This window comes from Delphinus delphis, chromosome 19 (assembly GCF_949987515.2).
Source record: "Delphinus delphis chromosome 19, mDelDel1.2, whole genome shotgun sequence".
Taxonomy (NCBI): domain Eukaryota; kingdom Metazoa; phylum Chordata; class Mammalia; order Artiodactyla; family Delphinidae; genus Delphinus; species Delphinus delphis.
This window is the reverse complement of record NC_082701.1, coordinates 6,959,970-6,984,331: the sequence shown is the minus strand read 5'-3', so window position 1 is coordinate 6,984,331 and position 24,362 is coordinate 6,959,970. Positions and strand designations below refer to the sequence as shown.

The following is a 24,362-nucleotide window of genomic DNA, read 5'->3' as shown; positions in this document are numbered from 1 at the left end:
CTCCCACGTGGGACAAATGGCTGACAGTTGGCATCCCTGGTCACTGTAGGTGGCAGAGCAGGAGGGAGTGTGTGGGGGGGTATGTTTGTCCCTTTCCTGTCTGTCCAGTCTCTGCTCATCTTCTCTGGGGACCATGGGCGGGGGAGGGGACCCCTCTGTCCAGTCACTCCTCAATCTTGGAGAACAGAGGTCCAGACCTAATGCTGGAACTTTCCCAACAGGCCGAGTCGATACTTAATGGGCTGAGCAGGGACTGGATTTGAGTTATTTTTGAGGCTGTGACCTTGACAATGGAGCCCAAGGGCTTTCCTGCTGTGGGCATGGGGTATGGGATTAGCTAACTTTGGTGGAGAGGTGGGGGGCTGAACCAAAGGTGTATGAAGGCTGGGGTCCTGGCTTGTACGTGGGTTACTGGGGGACTTCAGGAAGATTTCTTAACCCTTCTGTGGCAGTTTCCATAGTGGTTAGAAGGAAAGAGGGATAATTTCTTTGAGGCTTTTCTAGACTCCGTTAATGTCTAGGGTCAACAATGTTGGCATGAACCACCTGACTCCAGAAGAGTGGCCCGGGGTGGGTGCTGCCTGCCTGTGGCCCCATCCCCTCTAATCCTCCCCAAGGAGCTCCCACCAGGCTCTTCCCAGACCATCCCGGACTCAGTCTCCTAGGCAGGCCTCGGGCACGAAGGCTGGTGGGGGCCAGAGGCCAACTCTCCACAGATGCCGCTTGGCCCAGGGGACAGATGGCAGGCTGGGGGCTAAGGAGCCTTCGGGAGCCTGCATTGCTCCCTGGCTCCTGGGTCCCAGTACCCGATGGGGAAGGAGGGAGAGAGGGAGGTAGGGCAAGCACCTGTGTACTTTACAGTTGACGGTTGCCTTGAGCAAATGATGCCACCCACCCAGCCAGGCAAGTCCACCAAACAGCTGCCCAGCCTTGCCACCTCCTAGGCAAACACCCAGCTGGCGTGTCAGGCAAGGAGGTCAGGCAGTTCCCAGCGGCCTGGGGCTGGCCCTCAGCAGCTCCCCTCCCCCGAACACAGTGGGGGCCGACTTCCTGCCTGGAGCCCACAGAGGACGCTTATCGCAACGGCTCTGGGTGGGTGACTTGCAGAGTGGCTTCCTCTGAAACAAGGGGGGTTGCAGGAGGAACCCAAGGCGCAGAAAGAGGCAGGTCTCCTTCAAGGCCATGTAGCATGAGATGGGCGGCCCCTTCGCTAATCTATCCCCAACCGTACAGAGGAAGAGTGGAGGCTCTGGGCTCTCTCAGCACCTCTTTCAGAGTTCCTGGTACCTGCCTGCTCCAAGGGCATGGAGGGAGGGCATACAGACCAGTGTCCACCACCAGCCCCACCTGCTTCCGTTCAGGGCCACCCGCAGAGGGAACCAGCCCCAGACAGCTGACTTAAGCTCTCCCAGGTGGGAGACTTGTGCCTAACGCCCCAGGTCTTTCTCAGGTTCTGAAAATTCCCATGTGGGTCTGCATTCTGGCTAGCAACATCCTCCCAGAAGAAGGTGTGGGCAGTGACTGCAGGGGTGGAAAGGGAAGGGGTAGCGCCTGGGGGCAGCTGGGGTCCTAAAGATCTTCAGTCCTAAGGCCTGGAAACTGCGAGAAGGGCATTAACTGCAAGTTTCCCCGCCGCCAGGAGGCGTCCTTTCCAAGTCGCCAGGCAGCCCTATTTCCCAGCGCTTCGGGTACCTGTACCCTGGAGGGTTGTGCGCTCAAACCCTACCTAGAAGCATGGGATTCCTGGGGCTCGTATTGGCCGGAGTGTGGCAGAAGAAAATGGGGTTGCGGTCCTCTGGGTGGGGAGTCACTCGCTCCTTCCGACCTTCCTCTCCCTTCTCCCACGGAGCCAGCCCAGATCCCTGGACGCTGGCATGGGCCCAGGGCTCTGTCTCGACCCTCCTTCCTTATTCTGGGAGACCCGGCTGCCTGGGGGGAAGGGATGAGTCCAACGCAGACGCAGCCAGAAAGGGTCTTGGGCGGGGAGGCCGGGGTCTCAGGGCGAAGAGCGCGGGGAGGGGTGACCCCCAGAGCCGGCACCGAGTCCCCAGCGCTGGGTGCAGTGCCCACCCACCTTGCCCATAAGATCGTAGCTCGGACTGCAGGGTGGGGAGCGCTCGGGGGCCTCGCCGTTCCGGGTGGCAGCGGCGCCAGGAGTGCCCGTCATGTCCCTGGACCAGAGGTGAGCTGGGGTAGGCGACGGGCGAGGGACGGCGCAGGAACCGCCTCGCCTTAGGCTCCACCCACTCCTTCTCCCCTCCACCGCCCCGGCCCGGACCCCGACAGGCTCCTCCCTCCGTCCGCCACCTGAAAGACACTGGCGTGGAGCGGGCTGTCCCGCTGGGGCGCGCAGGACCGCAGGGTCAGCTCCGGAGGGGCAGGAGGGCCCCCGTGCGCCACACTGGCCTGAGGGCGTGGGCCAAAGCCAGCCCTAGGACCGACCGGTCCCCAGGGTTGCCAGCTGCCGGGGTTAGGTTCCCACCGGGAGCTGTCCCTGGAGACCCCGCCTTCAGGGGAAGGTCTGGCCTCGCTGGGACCCGCGGACCCGCGCCCGGGTTGCCACTGCGCAGCGTGGCCAGGAGGCGGCGCCCGGGCTCCATCCGGCTGGCGGGCAACAGGTGGCTCCGGGAGCGGGGGCGGGGGAGGCTGGAGACGCCCCTGGGCAGCGCGGCGCGGGGTTCACGAGGAGGCGTGCGTTCCGAGCGCAGCTCTCAGGCGGTTTCGCTTTTGCTAATGCACCCCAGCTCGACGTCATCTGAATGTAATTGCGTTTACCGACCGATGGATATTCACCTTGCAGCACATTTGCACTTCGGGGCCCCTGGCCGGTGCTTGGACTTTGACACCTCCCATTTCTGCCCGCCCTGTTGGGCTGCGCCCAGAATGTACCCACCCCGGAGAGCCTTCCGAGGTGGGCTTCCCTGCACACCTCCCAATCCAGGCGCTCCCGAAGGCAGAGCTGACCCCTGGCACCGAGTAGGCCTTAAAGGTTTGGTATCAAAAGAATTCATGAAGTCCTGAATCTTTTTTATTTTTTGGCTCCACCGCACTGGCACCTGGGTTCTTACTTCCCTCACCAGGGATCGAACTCACGCCCCCAGCAATGGAAGCACAGAGTCTTAACCACTGGACCGCCAGGGAAGTCCCTGTGGTGAATCATTTTGAGCAGAGTCTCCAGGACATCTAAGGAACCCTGCAGCTCCTGGTGACAGAGGGTGAGAGTATGTCCGGGGTTGTCTATAGCGGAGTTCAGGGGCCCTGGCCTGGGCTAACCATTCAGTTACGCTGTCCCAACGTCTTATATAAGGGAGGTCAGGTTCCCGCGGAACGGGGTGGGTGCAATGCAAAGGAACTGTGTGAAGGGTGTGAGGAGAGGCAGGGGCCCTGCACCTCTTTACCTACATGTTGGGGTGAGGGGCAAGGGGCAGGCACGGCTTATGGGTGACCACAGGCCCCGAGGGGACTGTGTGTGCACCCGCCTCCTACCACGTGACTTTTGGCATCAGCTGGAGCTGTTTGCCGGAAGTGGTGTGCTGTAACCTCATCTGCACACAGGGAGGGACTCGTACGGGGAGCCATACCTGGGCAAGGAGCAGCTCTACACAGCCCTGCAGGTGTGCGTCCTTGCCTGCTGTTCGGGTGCCAGAGGCTCTGGCTGTACATAACGCCCCAGTCCATTCAATGTCCTGGGCCCCGGGCTCCTGAGGGTTCATCCAGGAACCCTGCAGGGGAGCGGGTTTCAGCGCAAGTGGGTAATGACCAAGGAGGAAGGAGAGAGGGGACCTGGCCTGGTCTTCCCGGGCCTTCCACTGCCAACCAGGCTGATACGGGTTGCACTATGCTCCCCCCACTCCCCAAAGAGATGCTGAAGTCCTAAACCCCAGTAACTCAGAATGTGACCTTATTTGGAAGGAGGGTCATTGCGGATGTAATTATTTAAGATGACGTCATAGAAAGTAGGGTGGGCCCTTAATCCAGTACGACTGGGGTCCTTATAAGAAGAGGACACACGGGGAGAAAATGGCCATGTGGAGACAGAGGCAGAGATGGGAGTGTTGCGGCTACAAGCCAGGGAATGCCAAGGATTTCCGGGAGCCACCAGAAGCTGGAAGAGGCAAGGAAGGACCCTCCCTCAGCTTTCAGAGGGAGCGTGGCCCTGCCGACACCTTGGTTTCTGACCTCCGGCTGTGGTTTATATTGGCTCCACCAAGACCCTTTCTGTCCTGTGGCACACAGGTTTGGGATGGAGACGGTTGCCCATCAGTGAATGCTCCAGAAGTGGGGGAGAAGTACAAGCACTGTCTTGCTGTACACTGCAGCGGAGTCCGAGTGGGCTGGTGGCACCGGGGAGGCCCGGCCGCCCTCTTCTGGGTCATGTCTGTGTGGCCTGCTGGGTCTGGGGCCTGTGGGTGTGTTGTATGCAGAGTGTTACACACTGTCCTCTGGGACACTGCAGCGTCAGGCGGGGTGTTCAAGGGCAGCGGCCAGTGAGGCAGAAGCGAGAGGGGGTCAGGGGTGCTCAGAATTGGGGGTGCAGGAGAGGCAGGTTTTGCCCCAAAGGGAGGGAGCACAACCCACTCAAGGATGGGGGCTCTAGATGGGTGACCTGGAGAGCACAACTGCTGGAAGGTCCAGGCCTCCCGAGAGCCTCTTTAGTGCTGTGTACACGCTGGGCCAGCCTGCATCTCCTCAAGTACTCACACCAGGGACACGTCACCCCACCCACACCTCACACCCCACACAGACACACACAGCTCACACCACACCACAAATAGACACCTCACATCATGCACACAACACACACACACACACCTCAAATCTCACACACACGCAACGTCACAGAAACACATACCCCTCACACCATGCACGTCGCAGATCAAGCCACATGCAGCGTCTTGTATCAGCTGCAATCACACACACACGCCTCATGACACACCACAACCACACATACCCTCCATCATCCCACAAACACACATGTCACATCATGAACACAGGCACACCTCATATCATACCATAAACACACAATGCCTTACACGGCCCCCCCCAAACACGCATCTTAAATGACCACCCCTCCCAAACACACACCTCACGTCCCCCTAAACACCTCTCACCACATCACAGTTACACAGCTTATCCCACACCACCAACATACACCCCTAACTGGCCCCCATGTCTCACGCCGTCCCCAGATGTACAAATCACCCCCCAAATAAAGCCCCTCTTTTTTTTTTCCGACCGTGCCATGGGGCTTGCAGGATCTTAGTTCCCCTACCAGGCCTCGAACCCGCGCCCTCGGCAGTGAAAGCGAGGAGTCCTAACCACCGGACCGCCGAGGAATTCCCAGAAAGCGCCTCTTCAATGACCCCAGCCCCTCCCATCACCTCCAAATCCAGAAGGCACATACACCCCACATTACCCCTAACAGACCTCCCTGCCCGCCTGTGCACGTCACCCCACACAGCCACACCCCTTCCTGATACAGCAGGTGATGATGCCTCATGAAACCTCATGGTGGTTCAGAGGGGGGCCCTTGTGTGCAGCTGAGGAGATCGGGGAACGAGCAGAGGGGGCTGGAAGAAACCCCCAGAGCTGGGGGGAAAGGTGCACAGCCCTGTGAGTGCAGGGTCAGGATGTAGAGGGGAGACCAGGACAGAGGCTGGGGGACTGAGGCACGAGGAGCATCTGCGTGAGAGTCCGTGGCGGCTGACAACATGCAAATCCTGGTCCCCACATGGGCGTGGGTGAGCTTGGGATCTGCACCGCAGACAAAATGGAGGTTTTCATGAGCATTGCGTGAGTGCTTGAAAAACCACCAGGCTAAATTGTGCAAGACTTTGGCTGGCAGATGAGGGGTTCTGACTTTATTGGAAGGCGGTAGCGAGACTGATGGTGCTTGGTGGTGGGGCGCGGGGGCAAGGCTTTCGGAAGATGAACTTTACAGCAGTGTCCAGGCAAGACTGCAGAGTTTGGGGCACACCGAGGCAAGAGGTAGCCAGGAGGACCTGAACTGGCACGGGGGAGGGGCCAGCTGGAGCAACTAGTGTGTGAGCCCGGTCGGTGTCAGCACCCCAGTGAACCCATCCGCAGGACTCAGCAGCCAGTTTGATGGAGGTGATGAGGGAGCAGTTGGGGAAGATATTGGTTTGAGAGGCACCTACCCAGGACCTGGGCCGGTCCCGCTTCTGGAAGCAGTGGGCTCCAGAGGCTCTGAGAAGTGGCCTGAGGACAGATACCAGGTGGTTCCCCCCACTTACCTCTGTCTCCTTTATTTTTTAGTAGTAGTATTATTTTTTTGGCCGCATGGCATGCGGGATCGAACCCGTGACTCCTGCTGTCCTGCAGTGGAAGTGCAGAGTCCTAACCCCCGGACCACCAGGGAATTCCCCACCTCTGTCTCCTTTAAAGTAAAGATCAAGGACTCCTCCCCTCTCCTGCTGCCCAGGCCACACTCAGCCTTATGAGCTAGGCCAGCAGGACCTCAGTTACCGGGAATTCAGCCACAACCAGGGCTGGCCACAGGGCACTTGCACATGGCCAGCTGTCGGCAGTGATTCAAACCTCTGTGCAAATGACAGACAGACAAATGAGTGTCCTGCAGCCCAGCTCTCTGGGGCTCCCCAGACCACTGATATGGGAAGGAGACCCCAATGCCCTCCAGCCCCTTTGTCAGACAACACAGGAGACTTCAGCTGCTCCACAAAGATTGAGCTGCTCTGAGCAGAGGGTTGGAAAGAGACCTGTCTCTGGAAAGGAAAGGAATTGAGGGTCCTTAGTGCTATACAAGGGGTGGGAAGGGGGCTTGCGGAGGAGACAGACATTTTCTCAGCGAGAGCTGCAGACCTCTTTGTATATAACTGGGCAGTGTGTCTAGGCCCAGGGTCAGTCACTTGTCCTTGGTGTGGTTCCCATCATGGGCTGTTGATCCTGCCCTCTACCACCAGTATGGGGGTTCCCCTAGGTTTGTGTCCCAGCTGAGGGGTAGACTATGTACCCGTTTTGCTCCCAGGTCATGTACTTGACACAGGAGAGCCCAGGTTCAGGCCTGAGTTGGGCCCTCAGGCCCTCACCCAGCATAAGCTGCCCACGGGTTTGTCCTGAGGTGCTGACCGGTGCCAGGCGAGCAGCTGAGCCTCTGGAAGGCCCTGGCCCAGGAGAGGGGAAGAGCCCGGCCTGCCCTGTGGACCACACACTTTCTTCCTTCTCACGGGCGAGTTGCCTCACTTTTCTTACCAGGCTGGTGGCAGAATTTGGAGGTCCCACCCCTGTGCCTCTGTGGAGTGTGACGCAGACTCCCCACCCCACTCTCTGCCTCCTGTCCTCTGACAGGCGGAAGGACGGGGTTGGAGTGAGTGAGGAGTGTGACTGTGGGGATACCGTGTGCCCTGGGTGCTGAGGGGCAGGTGATGTGGGCCCGCGGTGGAGGACGCCTGACACCGCCATCCTGGTTCATTTCATGGCAGCCTGGTCCAAGGCTTGGGGGTTGCCAGGATGGGCCGCACTCTCCTGGAACTCAGCCCCGCCCCCCTGGACTCGGCCCCGCCCTCCGGGGGCTCGGTCTCCCCCATCACTCCAGGCCCTGGCGCACACCCTGGCCAGCCTCTCATTTCTGCTCCGTCGTGGGCCCTTGCCTTCTGCACTGTGACCCAGTGGGCAGGCCCAGATTCTGGGGGTCCCCTCTCTCTTCCCACCAGCGTGGCTCTGCTGTGTCCCAGCACCTCGCAGGCCTGGTGCTCTGTTCGGTCCCGGGGGCTGGCCTTTCAAATACCCATGCTGCCCAAGAAATGACATTTGCTCTTCTGCATCTCTGGGGACGAGGATTCTGGAGACCCCAAAAGAGGGTCCTGCTGCTCCTGCCACTGTCCAAGAGAGGGCTGAGACCCTTCCAAAGGCCTCCCCAGGGTTCAAGGTCTTCTGACAGCAGCCGGCAGCCATGGTGAAAGTGGGGATGTGAGCTAGAGCGAGGGCTTCGTGGCCCACAGAAGGGCTGGGAATAGAGGAAACTTGAGGCTGTGTCCAGGGAGAGACAGTACTGAAACCTGAACTTTAACCCTTGACCTGCCAGCGCCCTAGGCCCCACATGACGATGCCAAGTGTGGTTTGTGCTTAAACATTTTTTTTTTTTTTTTTTTGCGGTACGCGGGTCTCTCACTGTTGTGGCCTCTCCCGTTGCGGAGCACAGGCTCCGGACGCGCAGGCTCAGCGGCCATGGCTCACGGGCCCAGCCGCTCCGCGGCATGTGGGATCTTCCCGGACCGGGGCACGAACCCTTGTCCCCTGCATCGGCAGGCGGACTCTCAACCACTGCGCCACCAGCGAAGCCCTGTGCTTAAACTTTTAAGGCATCCCTTTGCCTCTCCAGGCTCTTCTTGCCCTGTGTCTGTATCAAGATATTCCCTTGCTTACTAGTTGGAGCGGAGCCCAGGAAGAAGATGGAGGGGAAGCAGGAGGAGAGCAACGCGGGAGGGCGGCCGACTTATTGCACTGGTTGCTCCGTTCCACCACCGAGGGTGGCAGCTCCTCCCAGCCCTGCCCACGCAGCCCCCTTTGTCCCTGGTTCTGGTGACGGTGCCCTCCTCACTGATTTTCAGGCTCGGGGTGGGATGGACGCCTTGAAACTGCCCAAGGGCCCTGGGCCATCCCTCCTGGTTTCCCCACCCATGGACTGCATCTTGGTAAATAGCCTTTCTATTAAACCTCCTGAATGATCCAATGTGAGCATCCACCTGTTTCCTGCCGGAACCCTGTCAGAGGCCCAGCAGGGCCCCGAGCCCAGAGGTACTTACTGTGAATCCGATGCCCAAGGTGGCTGAGAAGGATCCCGGGATGAACTTGCCCTGGTCGAACTGAACGAGCAGAGATGTCTTCCCCACGCCGCTGTCGCCCACCAGGATGGTCTGAAAGGGAGCAGCAGAGGGGTTTGAGGGCCTGCGGTGTAGATTAGGCTGCTGAGAGGTCCTGGTGGCTGCGGGAGTGGGTTCTCTAAATACCATATACGTGTGTGCACACGCATCCACCCCCGCGCACACACACACACACAGACACAGGCCAAACTCTGGATTTCCTATTGAAACCACTGAGGACAGCGTGAAAGCACAGAGGAAACCTCGTTTCAGCCCAAGTTAATTAGCATCTGAGGTGACCTTGAGAATGTGCCTCTCAGACTTCCGAACACAGGGGCATTCCTGACGGAGGCCCCCGTGGCTGCACTCTGCGATCCAATCCATCACTGACGTGTTTGTGCTGAGGCCATGCTTCCCACGGGAGCTTCCTGGCCAAAGGTGGAGCGTGGCGGGAACACTGAGGCAGATCTGTTCCTGGGAGACACAAGACGCCCCTAAAAGCCGAATTAGGCTCAAGGACTCTCTCTACGTTTTACAGAACCTTCCAGAGACTTCACAGCAGCCTCAGCTGCTTCTACCCAACCTTGCTGCTCTCCCTCCTTCACCTGGGGTCAGACCTGCCCTCCCCCATGGCCTCACCGCTCTCCCTACCTCTCCTGGCTCCCACCCCATTTATCTTGTAGGTGTTTCCACTAACAAAATCCTTGCGCATTTAATTCCCTTTTGGCATCTGCTTCTTGGAAGACCTGGATTAATACAATGGGTTTCCTGTATGGGAAAATCTATAGAATAAAAAAAAATCAGGATGTCTGCATATAGATCTTGGGAAGAGTTTGCACTTGGCCTTGGAGAGGACAGCATTTCAAAGGGAAGCAGAGTCTGGGAAAGAAGGGTCTGGCTACTTTTGAACTTGGAAGAAGTAAGTGGGGAGAATTAGCTGGAAGTTCAGGTGCTGTATTTGAAAGAAAATCATAAGCAGCAGGGAAGAAATATACATGCACCCAGAGGCTGATACCCAGTGGGTGCTCAATGAATGAATGAATGGGTAAATGCCTTAGTTTCAAAGAGGACAGTAGCCACTTTCCAAAGGCAAGCATTCAGAGTCATTGGAAAGGCTTAGGAGATGCCAACTTTAGCTCAACTTGGAAAAACATAAAGACATAAAAAACCAAAAATTTAAAAGCATAAAGATTGACAAGGCCTCCTTAGGTCAGAGCCGTGGGCGCCAGCACTGTTTGCTCTGACCGTGGCGTTGACTCGATAGCAGGGCAAACATGGGGTTACCCATGATGCTGCCTTTGGACCTCCTCTGACTACCGTCCCCCACCCACACTTCGCGAACCAAATTCCGTTCAGCTTTTATTTTCCTCCCGGGTTAAAAGGCTCCGTTTGTTTGTTGTGTGTAGCGGCTTTAATAATTCACGTCTCAAATCAAACTTCCTCAAGCTGGAGGAAGTGCTTCCTAGAGAGAATATTCCAGAATGTGAGGGGTCAATCTGTCCATCCGTGCCCACCTCATTCATTTACTAAAGGCTATATCCTTTTCCTTTCCAGGGTGAAGAGTTCTCATCACTTTCTTCTCTCATATGAGAACAGTTCCATCTTCTTAGGACGCCTTCTGATTCAGTGAGCTCACAGTCCGGGGTGACGGGGTTCAGCATTTCAGATCCAGGTGAATCCTGCCTGGAGGCAGGGCCAGGACGATGCTCTCGTATAGGCCGTTTTAGAAACATCAGCCCCGTGAAGATGATCACATCAGGAAATCAATTGATGACCCAGACTTTTTTCCTGGGTCACCATGGAGAGCTCAGAGTGGATCAATTTACACATTGAATGATTTTCCCCTAAATCCAGGACCACCCTTAGCCCTGGTCATCCTCTGCCTGTGCCTCTCCCCATGAAATGAGTGGTCCAAAGACCCGTGTCCCTCCTATAGACTATACTTTGCTCCTAGCTCACTGCTAGAGTTGCCTGAGGAGTGGCCAAGGGGTGGCTCTTTGCAGGGATGTGAACAGAGCTTGGATGTGAAGGCTGGGGTGTCTACATGCATCCTCCTTAGGACCTTTGGGGTGTGGAATGTGCAGGAGGGAGAAGGGCAGGGGAGTGTCTGTGGATGGCGGGCTAAGGACTGGGAGATGGCTGTCACTAGGCTGCCACATTTCGGTGCAGAACTTCTGAGAATCCTACATTCAAATCCTTCTGGGTCACTAGGCTGGTATTTTTGTCAAGGTAGGAAGATCAGATGCACTTGATTGGATAGTTTTTTTAGCTTGATTTAGAACATGAAAATATTGAGACATAAGGTTTATGGGCCACCATTTGTATTCTAGCCCTGGTCTCCCAAATGTTACAGGTGGGTCTGCCTAATCTATTACCTTAGAGACACAATGGAGTTTCTCTCTCCACTCAGAAGCTGCCAGGATTTTCCTCAAGTTTCTCCAGGGGGGCTCCAAATGTTACTGCTTGGAGAAGCCAGATGTCAACCTCAGATCTAGATTTTCTACTCCACCTTTCCTCTTTTGGAGCATTTATGAAACTGTTAATTAATTGTGGTTGTGACAGAAATCTGTGTCAGCTTCGCCACCATTCAGACAAGTGTCTTTGTTCTCCCTTCTTTTTTTTTTTTTTTAATTTTATGGAAGTATAGTTGATTTACAATGTTGTGTTAATTTCTGCTGTAGAGCAAAGTGATTCAGTTATATATATATATATATATTCTTTTTCATATTCTTTTCCATTATTGTTTATCATAGGACTTTTTTTTGAATTTTATTTTATTTATTTTTTTATGCAGCAGGTTCTTATTAGCTATCCATTTTACACATATGAGTGTATACATGTCAATCCCAATCACCCAATTCATCCCCCCACCCCCCCCACCCCACTGCCACTCTCCCCTCTTGGTGTCCATACGTTTGTTCTCTACATCTGTGTCTCTATTTCTGCCCTGCAAACCGGTTCATCTGTACCATTTTTCTAGGTTCCACATATATGCGTTAATATACGATATTTGTTTTTCTCTTTCTGACTTACTTCACTTTGTATGACAGTCTCTAGATCCATCCATCTCTCTACGAAAGGAATTTTCGTTCCTTTTTATGGCTGAGTGATATTCCATTGCACATATGTACCACATCTTCTTTATCCATTTGTCTGTCAATGGGCATTTGTTTCCATGACCTGGCTATTGTAAATAGTGCTGCAATGAACATTGGGGTGCATGTGTCTTTTTGAATTAAGGTTTTCTCTGGGTATATGCCCAGTAGTGGGATTGCTGGGTCATAAGGTAATCCTATTTTTAGTTTTTTAAGGAACCTCCATACTGTTCTCCATAGTGGCTGTATCAATTTACATTCCCACCAACAGTGCAAGAGGGTCCCCTTTTCTCCACACCCTCTCCAGCATTTGTTGTTTGTAGATTTTCTGATGATGCCCATTCTAACTGGTGTGAGGTGATACCTCATTGTAGTTTTGACTTACATTTCTCTAATAATTAGTGATGTCGAGCAGCTTTTCATATGCTTCTTGGCCATCTGTATGTCTTCTTAAGAGAAATGTCTATTTACATCTTCTGCCCATTTTTTGATTGGGTTGTTTGTTTTTTTTAATATTGAGCTGCATGAGCTGTTTATATATTTTGGAGATTAATCCTTTGTCCGTTGATTCGTTTGCAAATATTTTCTCCCATTCTGAGGGTTGTCTTTTCATCTTGTTTGTAGTTTCCTTTGCTTTGCAAAAGCTTTTAAGTTTCATTAGGTCCCATTTGTTTGTTTTTATCTCCATTACTCGAGAAAGGGGATCAAAAAAGATCTTGCTGTGATTTATGTCAAACAGTGTTCTTCCTATGTTTTCCTCTAAGAGTTTTATATTGTGCGGTCTTACATTTAGGTCTCTATTCCATTTTGAGTTTATTTTTGTGTATGGTGTTAGGGAGTGTTCTAATTTCATTCTTTTACATGTAGCTGTCCAGTTTTCCCAGCACCACTTATTGAAGAGACTGTCTTTTCTCCATTGTGTATCCTTGCCTCCTTTGTCATAGATTAGTGGACCATAGGTGCGTGGGTTTATCTCTGGGCTTTCTATCCTGTTCCATTGATCTATATTTCTGTTTTTGTGCCAGTACCATATTGTCTTTCTATTTCTTCCTGGCTCAGTCTCAGAAGGTTGTGCTTTTCTAAGAATTTGTCCATTTCTTCCAGGTTGTCCATTTTATTGGCATAGAATTGCTTGTAGTAGTCTCTTATGATACTTTGTATTTCTGCGGTGTCTGTTGTAACTTCTCCTTTTTCATTTCTAATTTTATTGATTTGAGTCCTCTCCCTCTTTTTCTTGATAAGTCTGGTTAAAGGTTTATCAATTTTGTTCATCTTCTCAAAGAAGCACCTTTTAGTTTTATTGATCTTTGCTATTGTTTTCTTTGTTGTTATCTCATTTATTTCTGCTCTGATCTTTATGATTTCTTTCCTCCTACTAACTTCGGGTTTTGTTTTTTCTTCTTTCTCTAGTTCCTTTAGGTGTAAGGTTAGATTGTTTATTTGAGATTTTTCTTGTTTCTTGAGGTAGGCTTGTATAGCTATAAACTTCCCTCTTAGAACTGCTTTTGCTGCATCCCATAGATTTTGGATCGTCATGTTTTCATTGTCATTTGTCTCTAGCTATTTTTTGATTTCCTCTTTGATTTCTTCAGTGATCTCTTGGTTATTTAGTAATGTATTGTTTAGCCTCCATGTGTTTGTGTTTGTGTTTTTTACATTTTTTTCCCTGTAATTAATTTCTAATCTCATAGCGTTGTGGTCAGAAAAGATTCTTGATATGATTTCAATTTTCTTAAATTTACCAAGGCTTGATTTGTGACCCAAGATGTGATCTTTCCTGGAGAATGTTCCATGTGCACTTGAGAAGAAAGTGTAATCTGCTGTTTTTGGATGGAATGTCCTATAAATATCAGTTAAATCTATCTGTCCTCTTGTGTCGTTTAAAGCTTGTGTTTCCTTATTAATTTTCTGTCTGGATGATCTGTCCATTGGTGTAAGTGAGGTGTTAAAGTCCCCCACTATTATTGTGTTACTGTCGATTTCCTCTTTTATAGCTGTTAGCAGTTGCCTTATGTATTGAGGTGCTCCTATGTTGGGTGCATATGTATTTATAATTGTTATATCTTCTTCTTGGATTGATCCCTTGATCATTATGTAGTGTCCTTCTTTATCTCTTGTAACATTCTTTATTTTAAAGTCTATTTTATCTGATATGAGTATTGCTATTCCAGCTTTCTTTTGATTTCCATTTGCATGGAATATCATTTTCCATCCCCACACTTTCAGTCTGTATGTGTCCCTAGGTCTGAAGTGGTCTCTTGTAGACAGCATATATATGTGTCTTGTTTTTGTATCCATTCAGCGAGCCTGTGTCTTTTGGTTGGAGCCTTTAATCCATTCACGTTTAAGGTAATTATCAATATGTATGTTCCTATTACCATTTTCTTAATTGTTATGGGTTTGTTTTTGTAGGTCCTTTTCTTCTCTTGTGTTTCCCACTTAGAGAAATTCCTTTAGCATTTGTCGTAGAGCGGGTTTGGTGGTGCTGAATTCTCTTAGGTTTTGCTTGTCTGTAAAGCTTTTGATTTCTCCATCAAATCTGAATGAGATCTTTGCCGGGTAGAGTAATCTTGGTTGTAGGTTCTTCCTTTTCATCACTTTAAGTATATCATGCCACTCCCTTCTGGCTTGTAGAGTTTCTGCTGAGAAATCAGCTGGGAGTTCCCTTGTATTTTATTTGTCATTTTTCCCTTGTTGCTTTCAATAACTTTTCTTTGTCTTTAATTTTTGTCAATTTGATTATTATGTGTCTCAGCATGTTTCTCCTTGGGTTTATCCTACCTGGGACTCTCTGCGCTTCCTGGATTTGGGTGGCTATTTCCTTTCCCACGTTAGGGAAGTTTTCGAGTATGATCTCTTCAAATATTTTCTCGGGTCTTTTTCTCTGTCTTCTTCTGGGACCCCTATAATATGAATCTTGTTGTTAATGTTGTCCCAGAGGTCTCTAAGGCTGTCTTCATTTCTTTTTTCTTTATTCTGTTCTGCAGCAGTTAATACCACCATTCTGTCTTCCCAGTCACTTATCTGTTCTTCTGCCTCAGTTATTCTGCTATTGATTCCTTCTAGTGTACTTTTCATTTCAGTTATTGTTCATCTCTGTTTGTTCTTTAATTCTTCCAGGTGTTTGTTCTTTAATTCTTCTAGGTCTTTGTTCAACATTTCTTGCATCTTCTTGATCTTTGTCTCCATTCTTTTTCTGAGGTCCTGGATCATCTTCACTTTCATTATTCTAAATTCTTCTATCTAAATTCTTCTATCTTTCTGTGAATGTGGTTTTCCTTCCACAGGTTGCAGAATTGTAGTTCTTCTTGCTTCTGCTGTCTGCCCTTTGGTGGATGAGGTTATCTAAGAGGCTTGTGCAAGCTTCCTGATGGGAGGGACTGGTGGTGGTAGAGCTGGCTGTTGCTCTGGTGGGCAGAGATCAGTAAAACTTTAATCCGCTTGTCTGCTGATGGGTGGGACTGGGTTCCCTCCCTGTTGGTTGTTTGGCCTCAGGTGACCCAGCACTGGAGCTTACCCGGCTCTTTGGTGGGGTTAATGGCGGACTCTGGGAGGGCTCACACCAAGGAGTACTTCTCAGAACTTCTGCTGCCAGTGTCCTTGTCCCCACGTGAGCCACAGCCACCCCCTGCTTCTGCAGGAGACCCTCCAACACTAGCAGGTAGGTATGGTTCAGTCTCCTATGGGGTCACTACTCCTTCCCCTGAGTCCCCATGTGCACACTACTTTGTGTGTGCCCTCCAAGAGTGGAGTCTCTGTTTTCCCCAGTCCTGTCAAAGTCCTGCAGTCAAATCCTGCTAGCCTTCAAAGTCTGATTCTCTAGGAATTCCTCCTCCCATTGCCAGACCCCCAGGTTGGGAAACCTGACGTGGGGCTCAGAACCTTCACTCCAGTGGGTGGACTTCTGTGGTATAAGTGTTCTCCAGTTTGTGAGTCACCCACCCAGCAGTTATGGGATTTGATTTTATTGTGATTGCGCCCCTCCTGCTGTCTCAGTGCAGCTTCCCCTTTGTCTTTGGATGTGGGTATCTTTTGTGGTGAGTTCCAATGTCTTCCTGTCAATGATTGTTCAGCAGTTAGTTGTGATTCCGGTGCTCTCGAAGAGGGAGTGAGCGCACGTCCTTCTACTCCGCCATCTTGAACCCTGTTCTCTCTTCTTAAGTCATTTTGTTTATGTCCGTATTTGTGCCTCATCCACATCCAAAAGGGATTTGAGGTGATTTACAACAAAACCCACTATAAAAGAGGGCAGTTAATGATGCTGCCCGAGGAATTTCTGCCCCAGAGTGAGGCTGGGTTTTTCCTGCATTTGAGAATTACATTTGATTCTGGGTTTCTTGGCAGTCAAGACAAAATGGGAAACCAGAAGGGGTGTGTGGTACTTGAGTCCTGTCAATCAATGAGTATTTTCTCTTGGCATGAGCTGCTGAGAGGAATCTCTTATGTAGATTCTTATACAAGAGGTCCTGAATGACAAAATGGGCATTTGTAGGGCTTCCTTGGTGGCACAGTGGTTGAGAATCCGCCTGCCAATGCAAGGGACACGGGTTCGATCCCTGGTCCAGGAAGATCCCGCATGCCGCAGAGCAGCTAAGCCTGTGCGCCACAACTACTGAGTCACAAAGCACCGAGCTGATCTCCCTGTGCTATGCGGCTGCTTCCCACTAGCTATCTATTCTACATTTGGTAGTGTATATATGTCCCCCTCTGTCTTTTGATTTTGTTGCTGGTATCTTCTGTAGACCGGAGTATATTTTTCTATACAATCAGATCTATTGATCTTTTTCTTTATGGCATTTAAATTTCCTGTCTTATTTAAAAGGTCGCTGGGGTGGGATAGGGAGGGTGGGAGGGAGACGCAAGAGGGAGGAGATATGGGGATATATGTATATGTATAGCTGATTCACTTGGTTATAAAGCAGAAACGAACACACCAGTGTTAAAAAAGAAAAAGAAAAAGAAAAAAAAGGTCGCTCAGAGCCACTGTAAGAGCCATGGTAACCACCGCATTCATCTTGCTTTCTAAATGTTCCCCTGAATCACGAAGTCACAGGAAAGCAATGTATTTAGACAGCATTAGCCCAGCTCCCGGTGAGAGGCCTCTATGGAAATGTGATTTAATGTTAGTCCCTGGCTTTTAGCAAGGGTCGATACAAAAACTATAGGAAAAGCTTTGCATCTTCTGCAAAATTACAAATGCCCATTTTAAAAAATTAATTAATTTATTTTTGACTATGTTGGGTCTTCATTGCTACGTGAGAGCTTTCTCTAGTTGCGGCAAGCTGGGGCTACTCTTCATTGCGGTGCGTGGGCTTCTCATTGCGGTGGCTTCTCTTGTTGCGGAGCATGGGCTCTAGGCACACGGTCTTCAGTAGTTGTGGCTCGAGGGCTCAGTAGTTGTGGCTCGCGGGCTCTAGAGCTGATTCACTTTGTTATAAAGCAGAAACTAACACACCATTGTAAAGCAATTAAGTCCAATAATGATGTTAAAAAAAAAAAGAAAAAAAATGCAGTTACAAACCGAAAAAAAAAAAAAGAAAAGACAGAGGGAAAATATTGGCAAGACGTATGACAGACAAAGGGTTAAAACACCAAGTAATATAAAGAGCTCTCAAAAGAAAGTCTCAATAGAAAAATGAACAAAGGTTATGAATAGATATATTTTATGTGTGTGTATATATGGTTAGTTTTATGTGTCAAGGTGGCCAGGCTATAATCCCAGTTATTCAATTAAACACTAATCTAGAGATTGCTGTGAAGGCATATTTTCGATGTGATTAACATCTACAATGAGTTGACTTGTAAGTCTTCAATAATCTGCATTTGCCTTATCCAGTTAATTGAAAGACCTTAAGAGCAAAGCTGAGATTTCCCTGAGAAAGGAAAAATTATGCCTCAAGATTGTAGTATTGGCTCCTGCCTGAGAATTTCCAATCTGCTGGCCAACCCTACAGATTCTGGACTTGCCAACTCCCACGGTTGTGTAAGCCAACTCCTTGAATGAAATCTACCTTTATAGATATATTTCCTACTGGTTCTGTTTTTCTGGAGAACCCTGACTGATACAAAATAATATACAAAGGTTTGATAAAACTTTGATAATGGTCAATATTGGCTGAGACTTGGGGAAGCAGGTACTCACACATACATCATTGGTGGGAGTCTACATTGGGGCATTTTGGAGAGCAGTTGACAATAGCAGAGTTACAAAAGCAAATTCCTATGATTCAGCAATTCTATGGCTTTGCTTGCAAAAGTACACCAAGATATGTGTACAAGGCTGCTCATTGTAGCATTTGTAGGAGCAAATAATTAAGCAGTTGGTATAGGTGAAATAAACTCTAGAATGTACATGCAATGCAATATTGGGAATGATAAAAGAATGAGGAAGATCTATATGTGCTGTTTGGGAAAAACTATATTATTAAGCAAAAGAAGAAGGGGCAGAGAGGTCTGCTTCTATGATGACCTATGTGTACCTCACTTAGGTGTATATGCTGGTTTTCATAAGCTTTTTTAAAAAATTAATTAATTAATTAATTTTGCCCACGCCTCACACAGCATGCGGGATCTTAGTTCCCTGACCAAGGATCAAACCCATGCCCCCTGTAGTGGAAACATGGAGTCTTAACCACTGGACCACCAGGGAAGTCCCACACATTACTTTCGTAATCTGAAAAAGTCCGTGTCTGTGTTGGGGAAGCATGGTGAGCTAGGACAACTCTGGTAAAAGCCAGGAAGAATGCCAATGTTTAGCCTAACTTTTGCTTAAAAATACTTGATTTTATTTTTGCAAACAAATCTAGCACACTAAAATGGATCAGGCTCTTTGGGCAAAGGGAACCTGAATAGCAGCTATTCCGTTTCATCCATTTCAGCAGGTGTTGCACACCTTGGATACCCGAGGAGCAGGCAGCAGAGATGACAGACACTCTGTTCTGAAAATCAAAGAACCCTTTCATCTTCTGATCCTAGTAGGGGGTAAACTCACTCTCTGGAGACCTATGTTTTTCTCAAAAAGAAGTTTTGCCTCTGCCTGAATTCCTGGACAAGAGCTTAGTTGAGACTCAGTTTCTCATTCCATAGACTGCAGACTAGAGGGGCGTTAGACCTGGAAAATGTTCAACGCCGGTGTTATCAGTCACTTGCTTTGTTAAATCAGTTTCCAGTTCATGATAACACATTCTTTCACTTTTGGAGAAGGTTTTTTTGTCTTTACTCAGACAAAACTATAATTCGAAAAGATCCATGCACCCCTATGTTCATAACAGCACTATTTACAATAGCCAAGACATGGTAACAACTTAAATGTCCATTGACACATGAATGGATAAAGAAGATGTGGTACATATACAGAATGGAATATTACTCAGCCATTAAAAAGAATGAAATAATGTCATTTGAAGCAACATGGATGGACTTAGAGATGATCACGCTAAGTGAAGTAAGTCAGAAAAAGAAAAATACCATATGATAACACTTATAAGTGGAATCTAAAACATGACACAAAAGAACATATCTACAAAACAGAAACAGACTCACAGACATAGAGAACAGACTTGTGGTTCCCAAGTGTGGGGGGCAGGGAAAGACTGAGAGTTTGGGATTAGTAGATGCAAACTATTATATATAGGATGGACAAACAACAAGGTCCTACTGAATAGCAGAGGGAACTATATTCAGTCCTGTGATGAACCATAATGGAAAAGAATATGTATATAAATAACTGAATCACTTTGCTGTACAGCAGAAATTAACACAACACTGTAAATCAACTATACTTCAATAAAATTTAAAAAAAACAGCGTTGGAGTGGATACCCTGAAGACAAGCAGCTCAAGAATGCTCTGTCTTATTCACTCTTTGATGCTGACCTTCCTCTTCATTGTCAGCACTGAACAGGATCAAAGGGCAGCTGGTTTCTTTCTCAACCTCTCCAGCAGGAAGCAGGATGGCATGCTTATACGAGCCAGACCTGGGGCTGAATCCTGGGTTTGCCAGTTATTAGCCGTGTGACCTTGGACAAGGTACTTGCTCTCTGAGCCTTAATTTCTTTACCTGAAAAATAGGAATCACATCACCTTTCCCCTAGATTTGTAGTGAGGGTTCAATACGGTCAATACGGTAACGATATGAAACACGGAGCGTAGCACAGAGTGGGTAGAAAAGATGGAGTGAGGTTGGGTCCAAGGTGAACCGAAAGGGGTTGGGGACAGTTGCTGAGAACAGTTATGGTTTATGACTGGTTCCTAGGTGCTAGACAGAGTTTCTTAGCAGAGGTTACATGGCTAGGGGAAGAATGACAATGCAGTAAAAATGGTTCATTCGTTCATTCATTTTCCACCAATTACTTTATTGAGAATCTACTAAGGGTCAAATGTGGTTTTAGCCACTGGGGATACAGCCCTCACAGATCTTCTAATCCAGAGTGGGAGACACCCAACGAGCCCGGTGCTTTCAATACAGGAGCTCCTTCACCTGTGGACAAGTTATGTTCTGAAAAGACTGTAGTTTGCAAGTCCAACGGGACGAAGAGGAATTTGTGGTCATATAGTCGCTGGAGGCATTTCCACCAAAAAGAAACGTGAACTGGTTCTACTCTCCAAAGCTTTAAAACCATTCTTTTTTTTTTTTTTTTTTTGGCCGTGCCACGCTTCTTGCGGGATCTTAGTTCCCTGACCAGGGATTGAACCCCGGCCCACAGCAGTGAAAGCACCGAGTCCTAACCACTGGACCACCAGGGAATTCCCCAAAACCATCCTCCTTGAGGATATTTGTTTTACAGGACATCTTTCCCCAAAGGAGATAGTGTTGTTTGCGGTGGAAATCTGTTGAGCAGTGAGTGACGTGAACTCATACATTAGTCACTCTCCATAATTTCTGGAATAACGTTGCATTTCTGCAGGAAGAGAGAAAAAAGATGGGTGAAGTATAAACCTTAATGTTGCGAGTGATTAGCTCTTAAAAGTGAAGCAATTAAATCCTTTTTTTTGACCTTATCTCTATTTCACAATTTACTTTCCTGAAATGAACATGTATTGCTTTTGTAATTTAGACCAATTTATTGAATCACAAGCCATGGATGACTCTAGTGGTCCAAAGGCTGTTCTGATCTGAACCACGTTGGGGAAGAGGTGAGGGTGAGAGTCTTGAGACAGAAGGGCCAGGCCAGGCCATCCTTGAGGAGCTGCGAGGAAAAGTCAGAAGGGCAGAGAGGATTGGAGTGAACAGAAACCATGGGGCAGATAAAACCATGGAGTGGAGGACGAGCTGCTGTCAGGGCGGGTCTGGATTTTGTGGGGTCTTCTTTTAGTTTTTGATTGCTACAATAATGCTGCAATGGACTGTCCCAAACTCAGTGGCATGCAATAAGTTTGTGAATTGGCAGTTTAATCTGGGTGGTCCTTCTGGCCTCAGGTGGGCTCCCTTGCGCGTCTGGGGGTCAGCTGGCTGTTGGCTAGGGCCGCCTCGCTCCGTTCCACCTGTCTCTCAATCCAGCCACTGGTTAGCCTGGCGTGTTCTCGTGGCAGAAGCAGAAGAGCATGAGAATAAGAGAAGGTGCAGGAGGCCTCCGCAGGCTGGGGTTTGGAAACGGTGCAGCATCACTTCTTTCTCCCTTCCTTCCTTCCTTCCTTCCTTCCTTCCTTCCTTCCTTCCTTCCTTCCTTCCCTCCTTCCTTCCTTCCTTCCTTCCCTCCTTCCTTCCTTCCTTCCTTCCTTCCTTTCTTTCTTTCTTTCTTTCTTTCTTTCTTTCTTTCTTTCTTTCTTTCTTTCTTTCTTTCTTTCTTTCTTATTTTTGGCTGCATTGGGTCTTCATTGCTGCACACGGGCTTTCTCTAGTTGCAGCCAGCAGGGGCTACTCTTCATTGTGCTGTGCGGGCTTCTCATCTCAGTGGCTTCTCTTGTTGCAGAGCAAGGGCTCTAGGTGCGTGGGCTTCAGTAGTTGTGGCTCGTGGGCTCCAGTAGTTGTGGCTCATGGGCTCTGGAGTGTGGCTCAGTAGTTGTGGCGCACAGGCTCAGTTGCTCTGCGGCATGTGGGATCTTCACGGACCAGGGATCGAACCCGTGTCCCCTGCATTGGCAGGTGGATTCTTAACTCTGCACCACCAGGGGAGTCCCAGCATCACTTTCGCTGCATTTTCTTGGGCAAAGGAGATCCTAAGTCTGGTCCAGACTCGAGTGGAGGGGGGAGAGACTCTGCCTCTTTGGGAGAAGGGCTAGGGAGTCAAAGGGTAGATATCCAGGGTGGGACCATCTATCACAGGCCTGAAGCTTATACAATGTTGGGGGCCCTTTTGAAGAAAAAAAGGATCCCCAAATTATGAACACAAAATTTGATATAGGGGTCTGGTCAAGTGAGGGGTGCTGACACCATCGATTCGTGGCAAATGGACCTCTTCCTCACTGTCACAAAGAAGCGAGAATCTAGCCACCCTAGTGAGAAGAGCTGAGAAGGGGAGCACAGCAGAGCCACTGCCGTGCTGGTGGCAGAGCCCAGAGTGAGGCTCCTTCAGCCCAGGGGTGCCTGGCTTCTGGACACCCATCTGCTCTGGTCCCGGTGAAGTCTGGCTGTTTCTTGTTGTTCCTCCATGGAGAGGTTTAGTTCCTTGGTTTTCTTCAGTTCCGCCTGGTTTAGACTTTGGTTTTGTAATTCTCCAGTGGGTCTTGGAACAGACATCTCGTGGGCCTTCTATTCCAGAGTGGGAGAGACTCAACAAAACCGGCCCTTTCGATACAGGAGCTCCTCCCACTGAGAACAGATTGGGTTCTGAAATGGTTGTAGTTTGTAAGTCCAATATGACCTAGAGAAGTAGCCTGAGCAAGCTGCTTGCTCCTTGTCACCAGGAGAACCTGATGGTTGCATCAACACACACACAAAACACACACACTACATAGGTGCACACACAGCACTAGCATGCACAATGCATTGCACACTTGTAACACAGCTCCCACGCATGGGCCCACATACAAACAGGAACACACCACATGTGCTCATACGAGCACGTGCACATATTCACGCACACACCCACAGGTGCCTCGGGGCAGGGGAATCTCAGACGACCTGTCCAATTCCTTCCTTCGCAGATGGGGACATTGGAGGCCATTGAAGGTTACTGCTCATGTAGACGTCAATGGCCAAGCCGGGATGCGGGCCTCAAATGGGTCTTTGAGGACACAGGGCCCCCAGAAAAGCCTGACGCTCCCCTAGTGCCCGGAGGCATTTGTTTAGAGGAACAGACCTGCTATCACTTAGAGATGCTCAGAGAATTCTCTTTTCTTTTTTTTTTTTTTTGGTACACAGGCCTCTCACCGCTGTGGCCTCTCCCGTTGCGGAGCACAGGCTCCGGACGCGCAGGCTCAGCAGCCATGGCTCACGGGCCCAGCCGCTCCACGGCATGTGGGATCTTCCCGGACCGGGGCACAAACCCGTGTCCTCTGAATCGGCGGGCGGACTCCCAACCACTGCGCCACCAGGGTAGCCCAAGAATTCTCTTTTCTTGATTCAAAGGAGAATTTCTCTTCTTGATCCAGAAGGGCCCAGGAGCAGAGGGTCAGGCCACAGGCAGAGTTTTGGGGTAGTTCAGAGGCTGTTTACTCCTACTGCCTGCTCTCAAGAAAGGAAAGACTACCCCACATCCCTCAAAGCACCCGTCCCTTATTTTTCAGGGTGCTCCAAATTGCTTAATTCCTTGGTCATTTCCCCTGGAAGCCAAATGGTGTTCCTGTTTGCTGGGGCCCAATGTCTCTTGGCATAGCTGTTCAGTGCCACAGGCCCAGGATGGCTTTGCTGAGCAGCGGGGACCAAGGACTGACCGAGCTCTCACCCTGTACTGTTGACCTTATTTTACGGTCTGGAGGTATGTAAAGTGCGAGACCAATTCTGGCCACATCCTGGCTTATCAGCTGCTGTGCTTTTCAGTGCAGGTAACCCTCCTGATGCCTTCTCACTCCTGATGAGCCTGTGAGGGCTTATATCTCTCCTTGGGATTCACTCGCTCCTCAAGATGTCACAAGGTATGTGTGACACACAGCAAAAGTGGCTCTAGGAACAAAATATGAGAAACGTCCCATTCTTTCCTAATTTCTGTGCTTAACCCCGGGTCCTGCTGGGATTCTGATGGGGGAGAGGGGTGGGAGATGGGCACAAAATTGTCAAAAAAGAAAGGGAGTCAGACAGGCGAAGCTGGTGCATCCTTTCTTCCCACTGCAACAGACAGTTATTACAAGGTGTGTGTCAGGGGGTGAGAGGAGCTAGGGGGTAATAGCCAGGAACAATGAGCTGGTTTCTTCAGGAAGGTATAACTGACAAGTTTCTGGAGGATTCAGGCTGGAATCGATATCCACGATTCTCACGTTGTAAACTGGGGCACAGCAACAAGAGTTCCTGGTATGTTCTCAGGACAGAGGCCCCTCTTGCCCATTGGACC

The 24,362-nt window shown here is 49.7% G+C and overlaps 1 protein-coding gene across 4 annotated transcripts in view; it reads right to left on the bottom strand.

Moving 5' to 3' along the window:
- RAB37 (RAB37, member RAS oncogene family) overlaps positions 1-24,362 on the bottom strand; it is a 70,943-nt gene that overhangs the window by 6,117 nt on the left and 40,464 nt on the right. For 2 of the 4 annotated variants that reach the window (XM_059998248.1, XM_059998249.1), the window contains exon 2: positions 8,784-8,894. In XM_059998248.1, coding sequence (XP_059854231.1) covers positions 8,784-8,894 — 111 coding nt within the window. Of the gene's footprint in view, positions 1-2,074; positions 2,168-8,783; positions 8,895-24,362 lie in introns of those variants that run through there. The other 2 variants (XM_059998247.1, XM_059998250.1) reach the window with 1 other exon arrangement.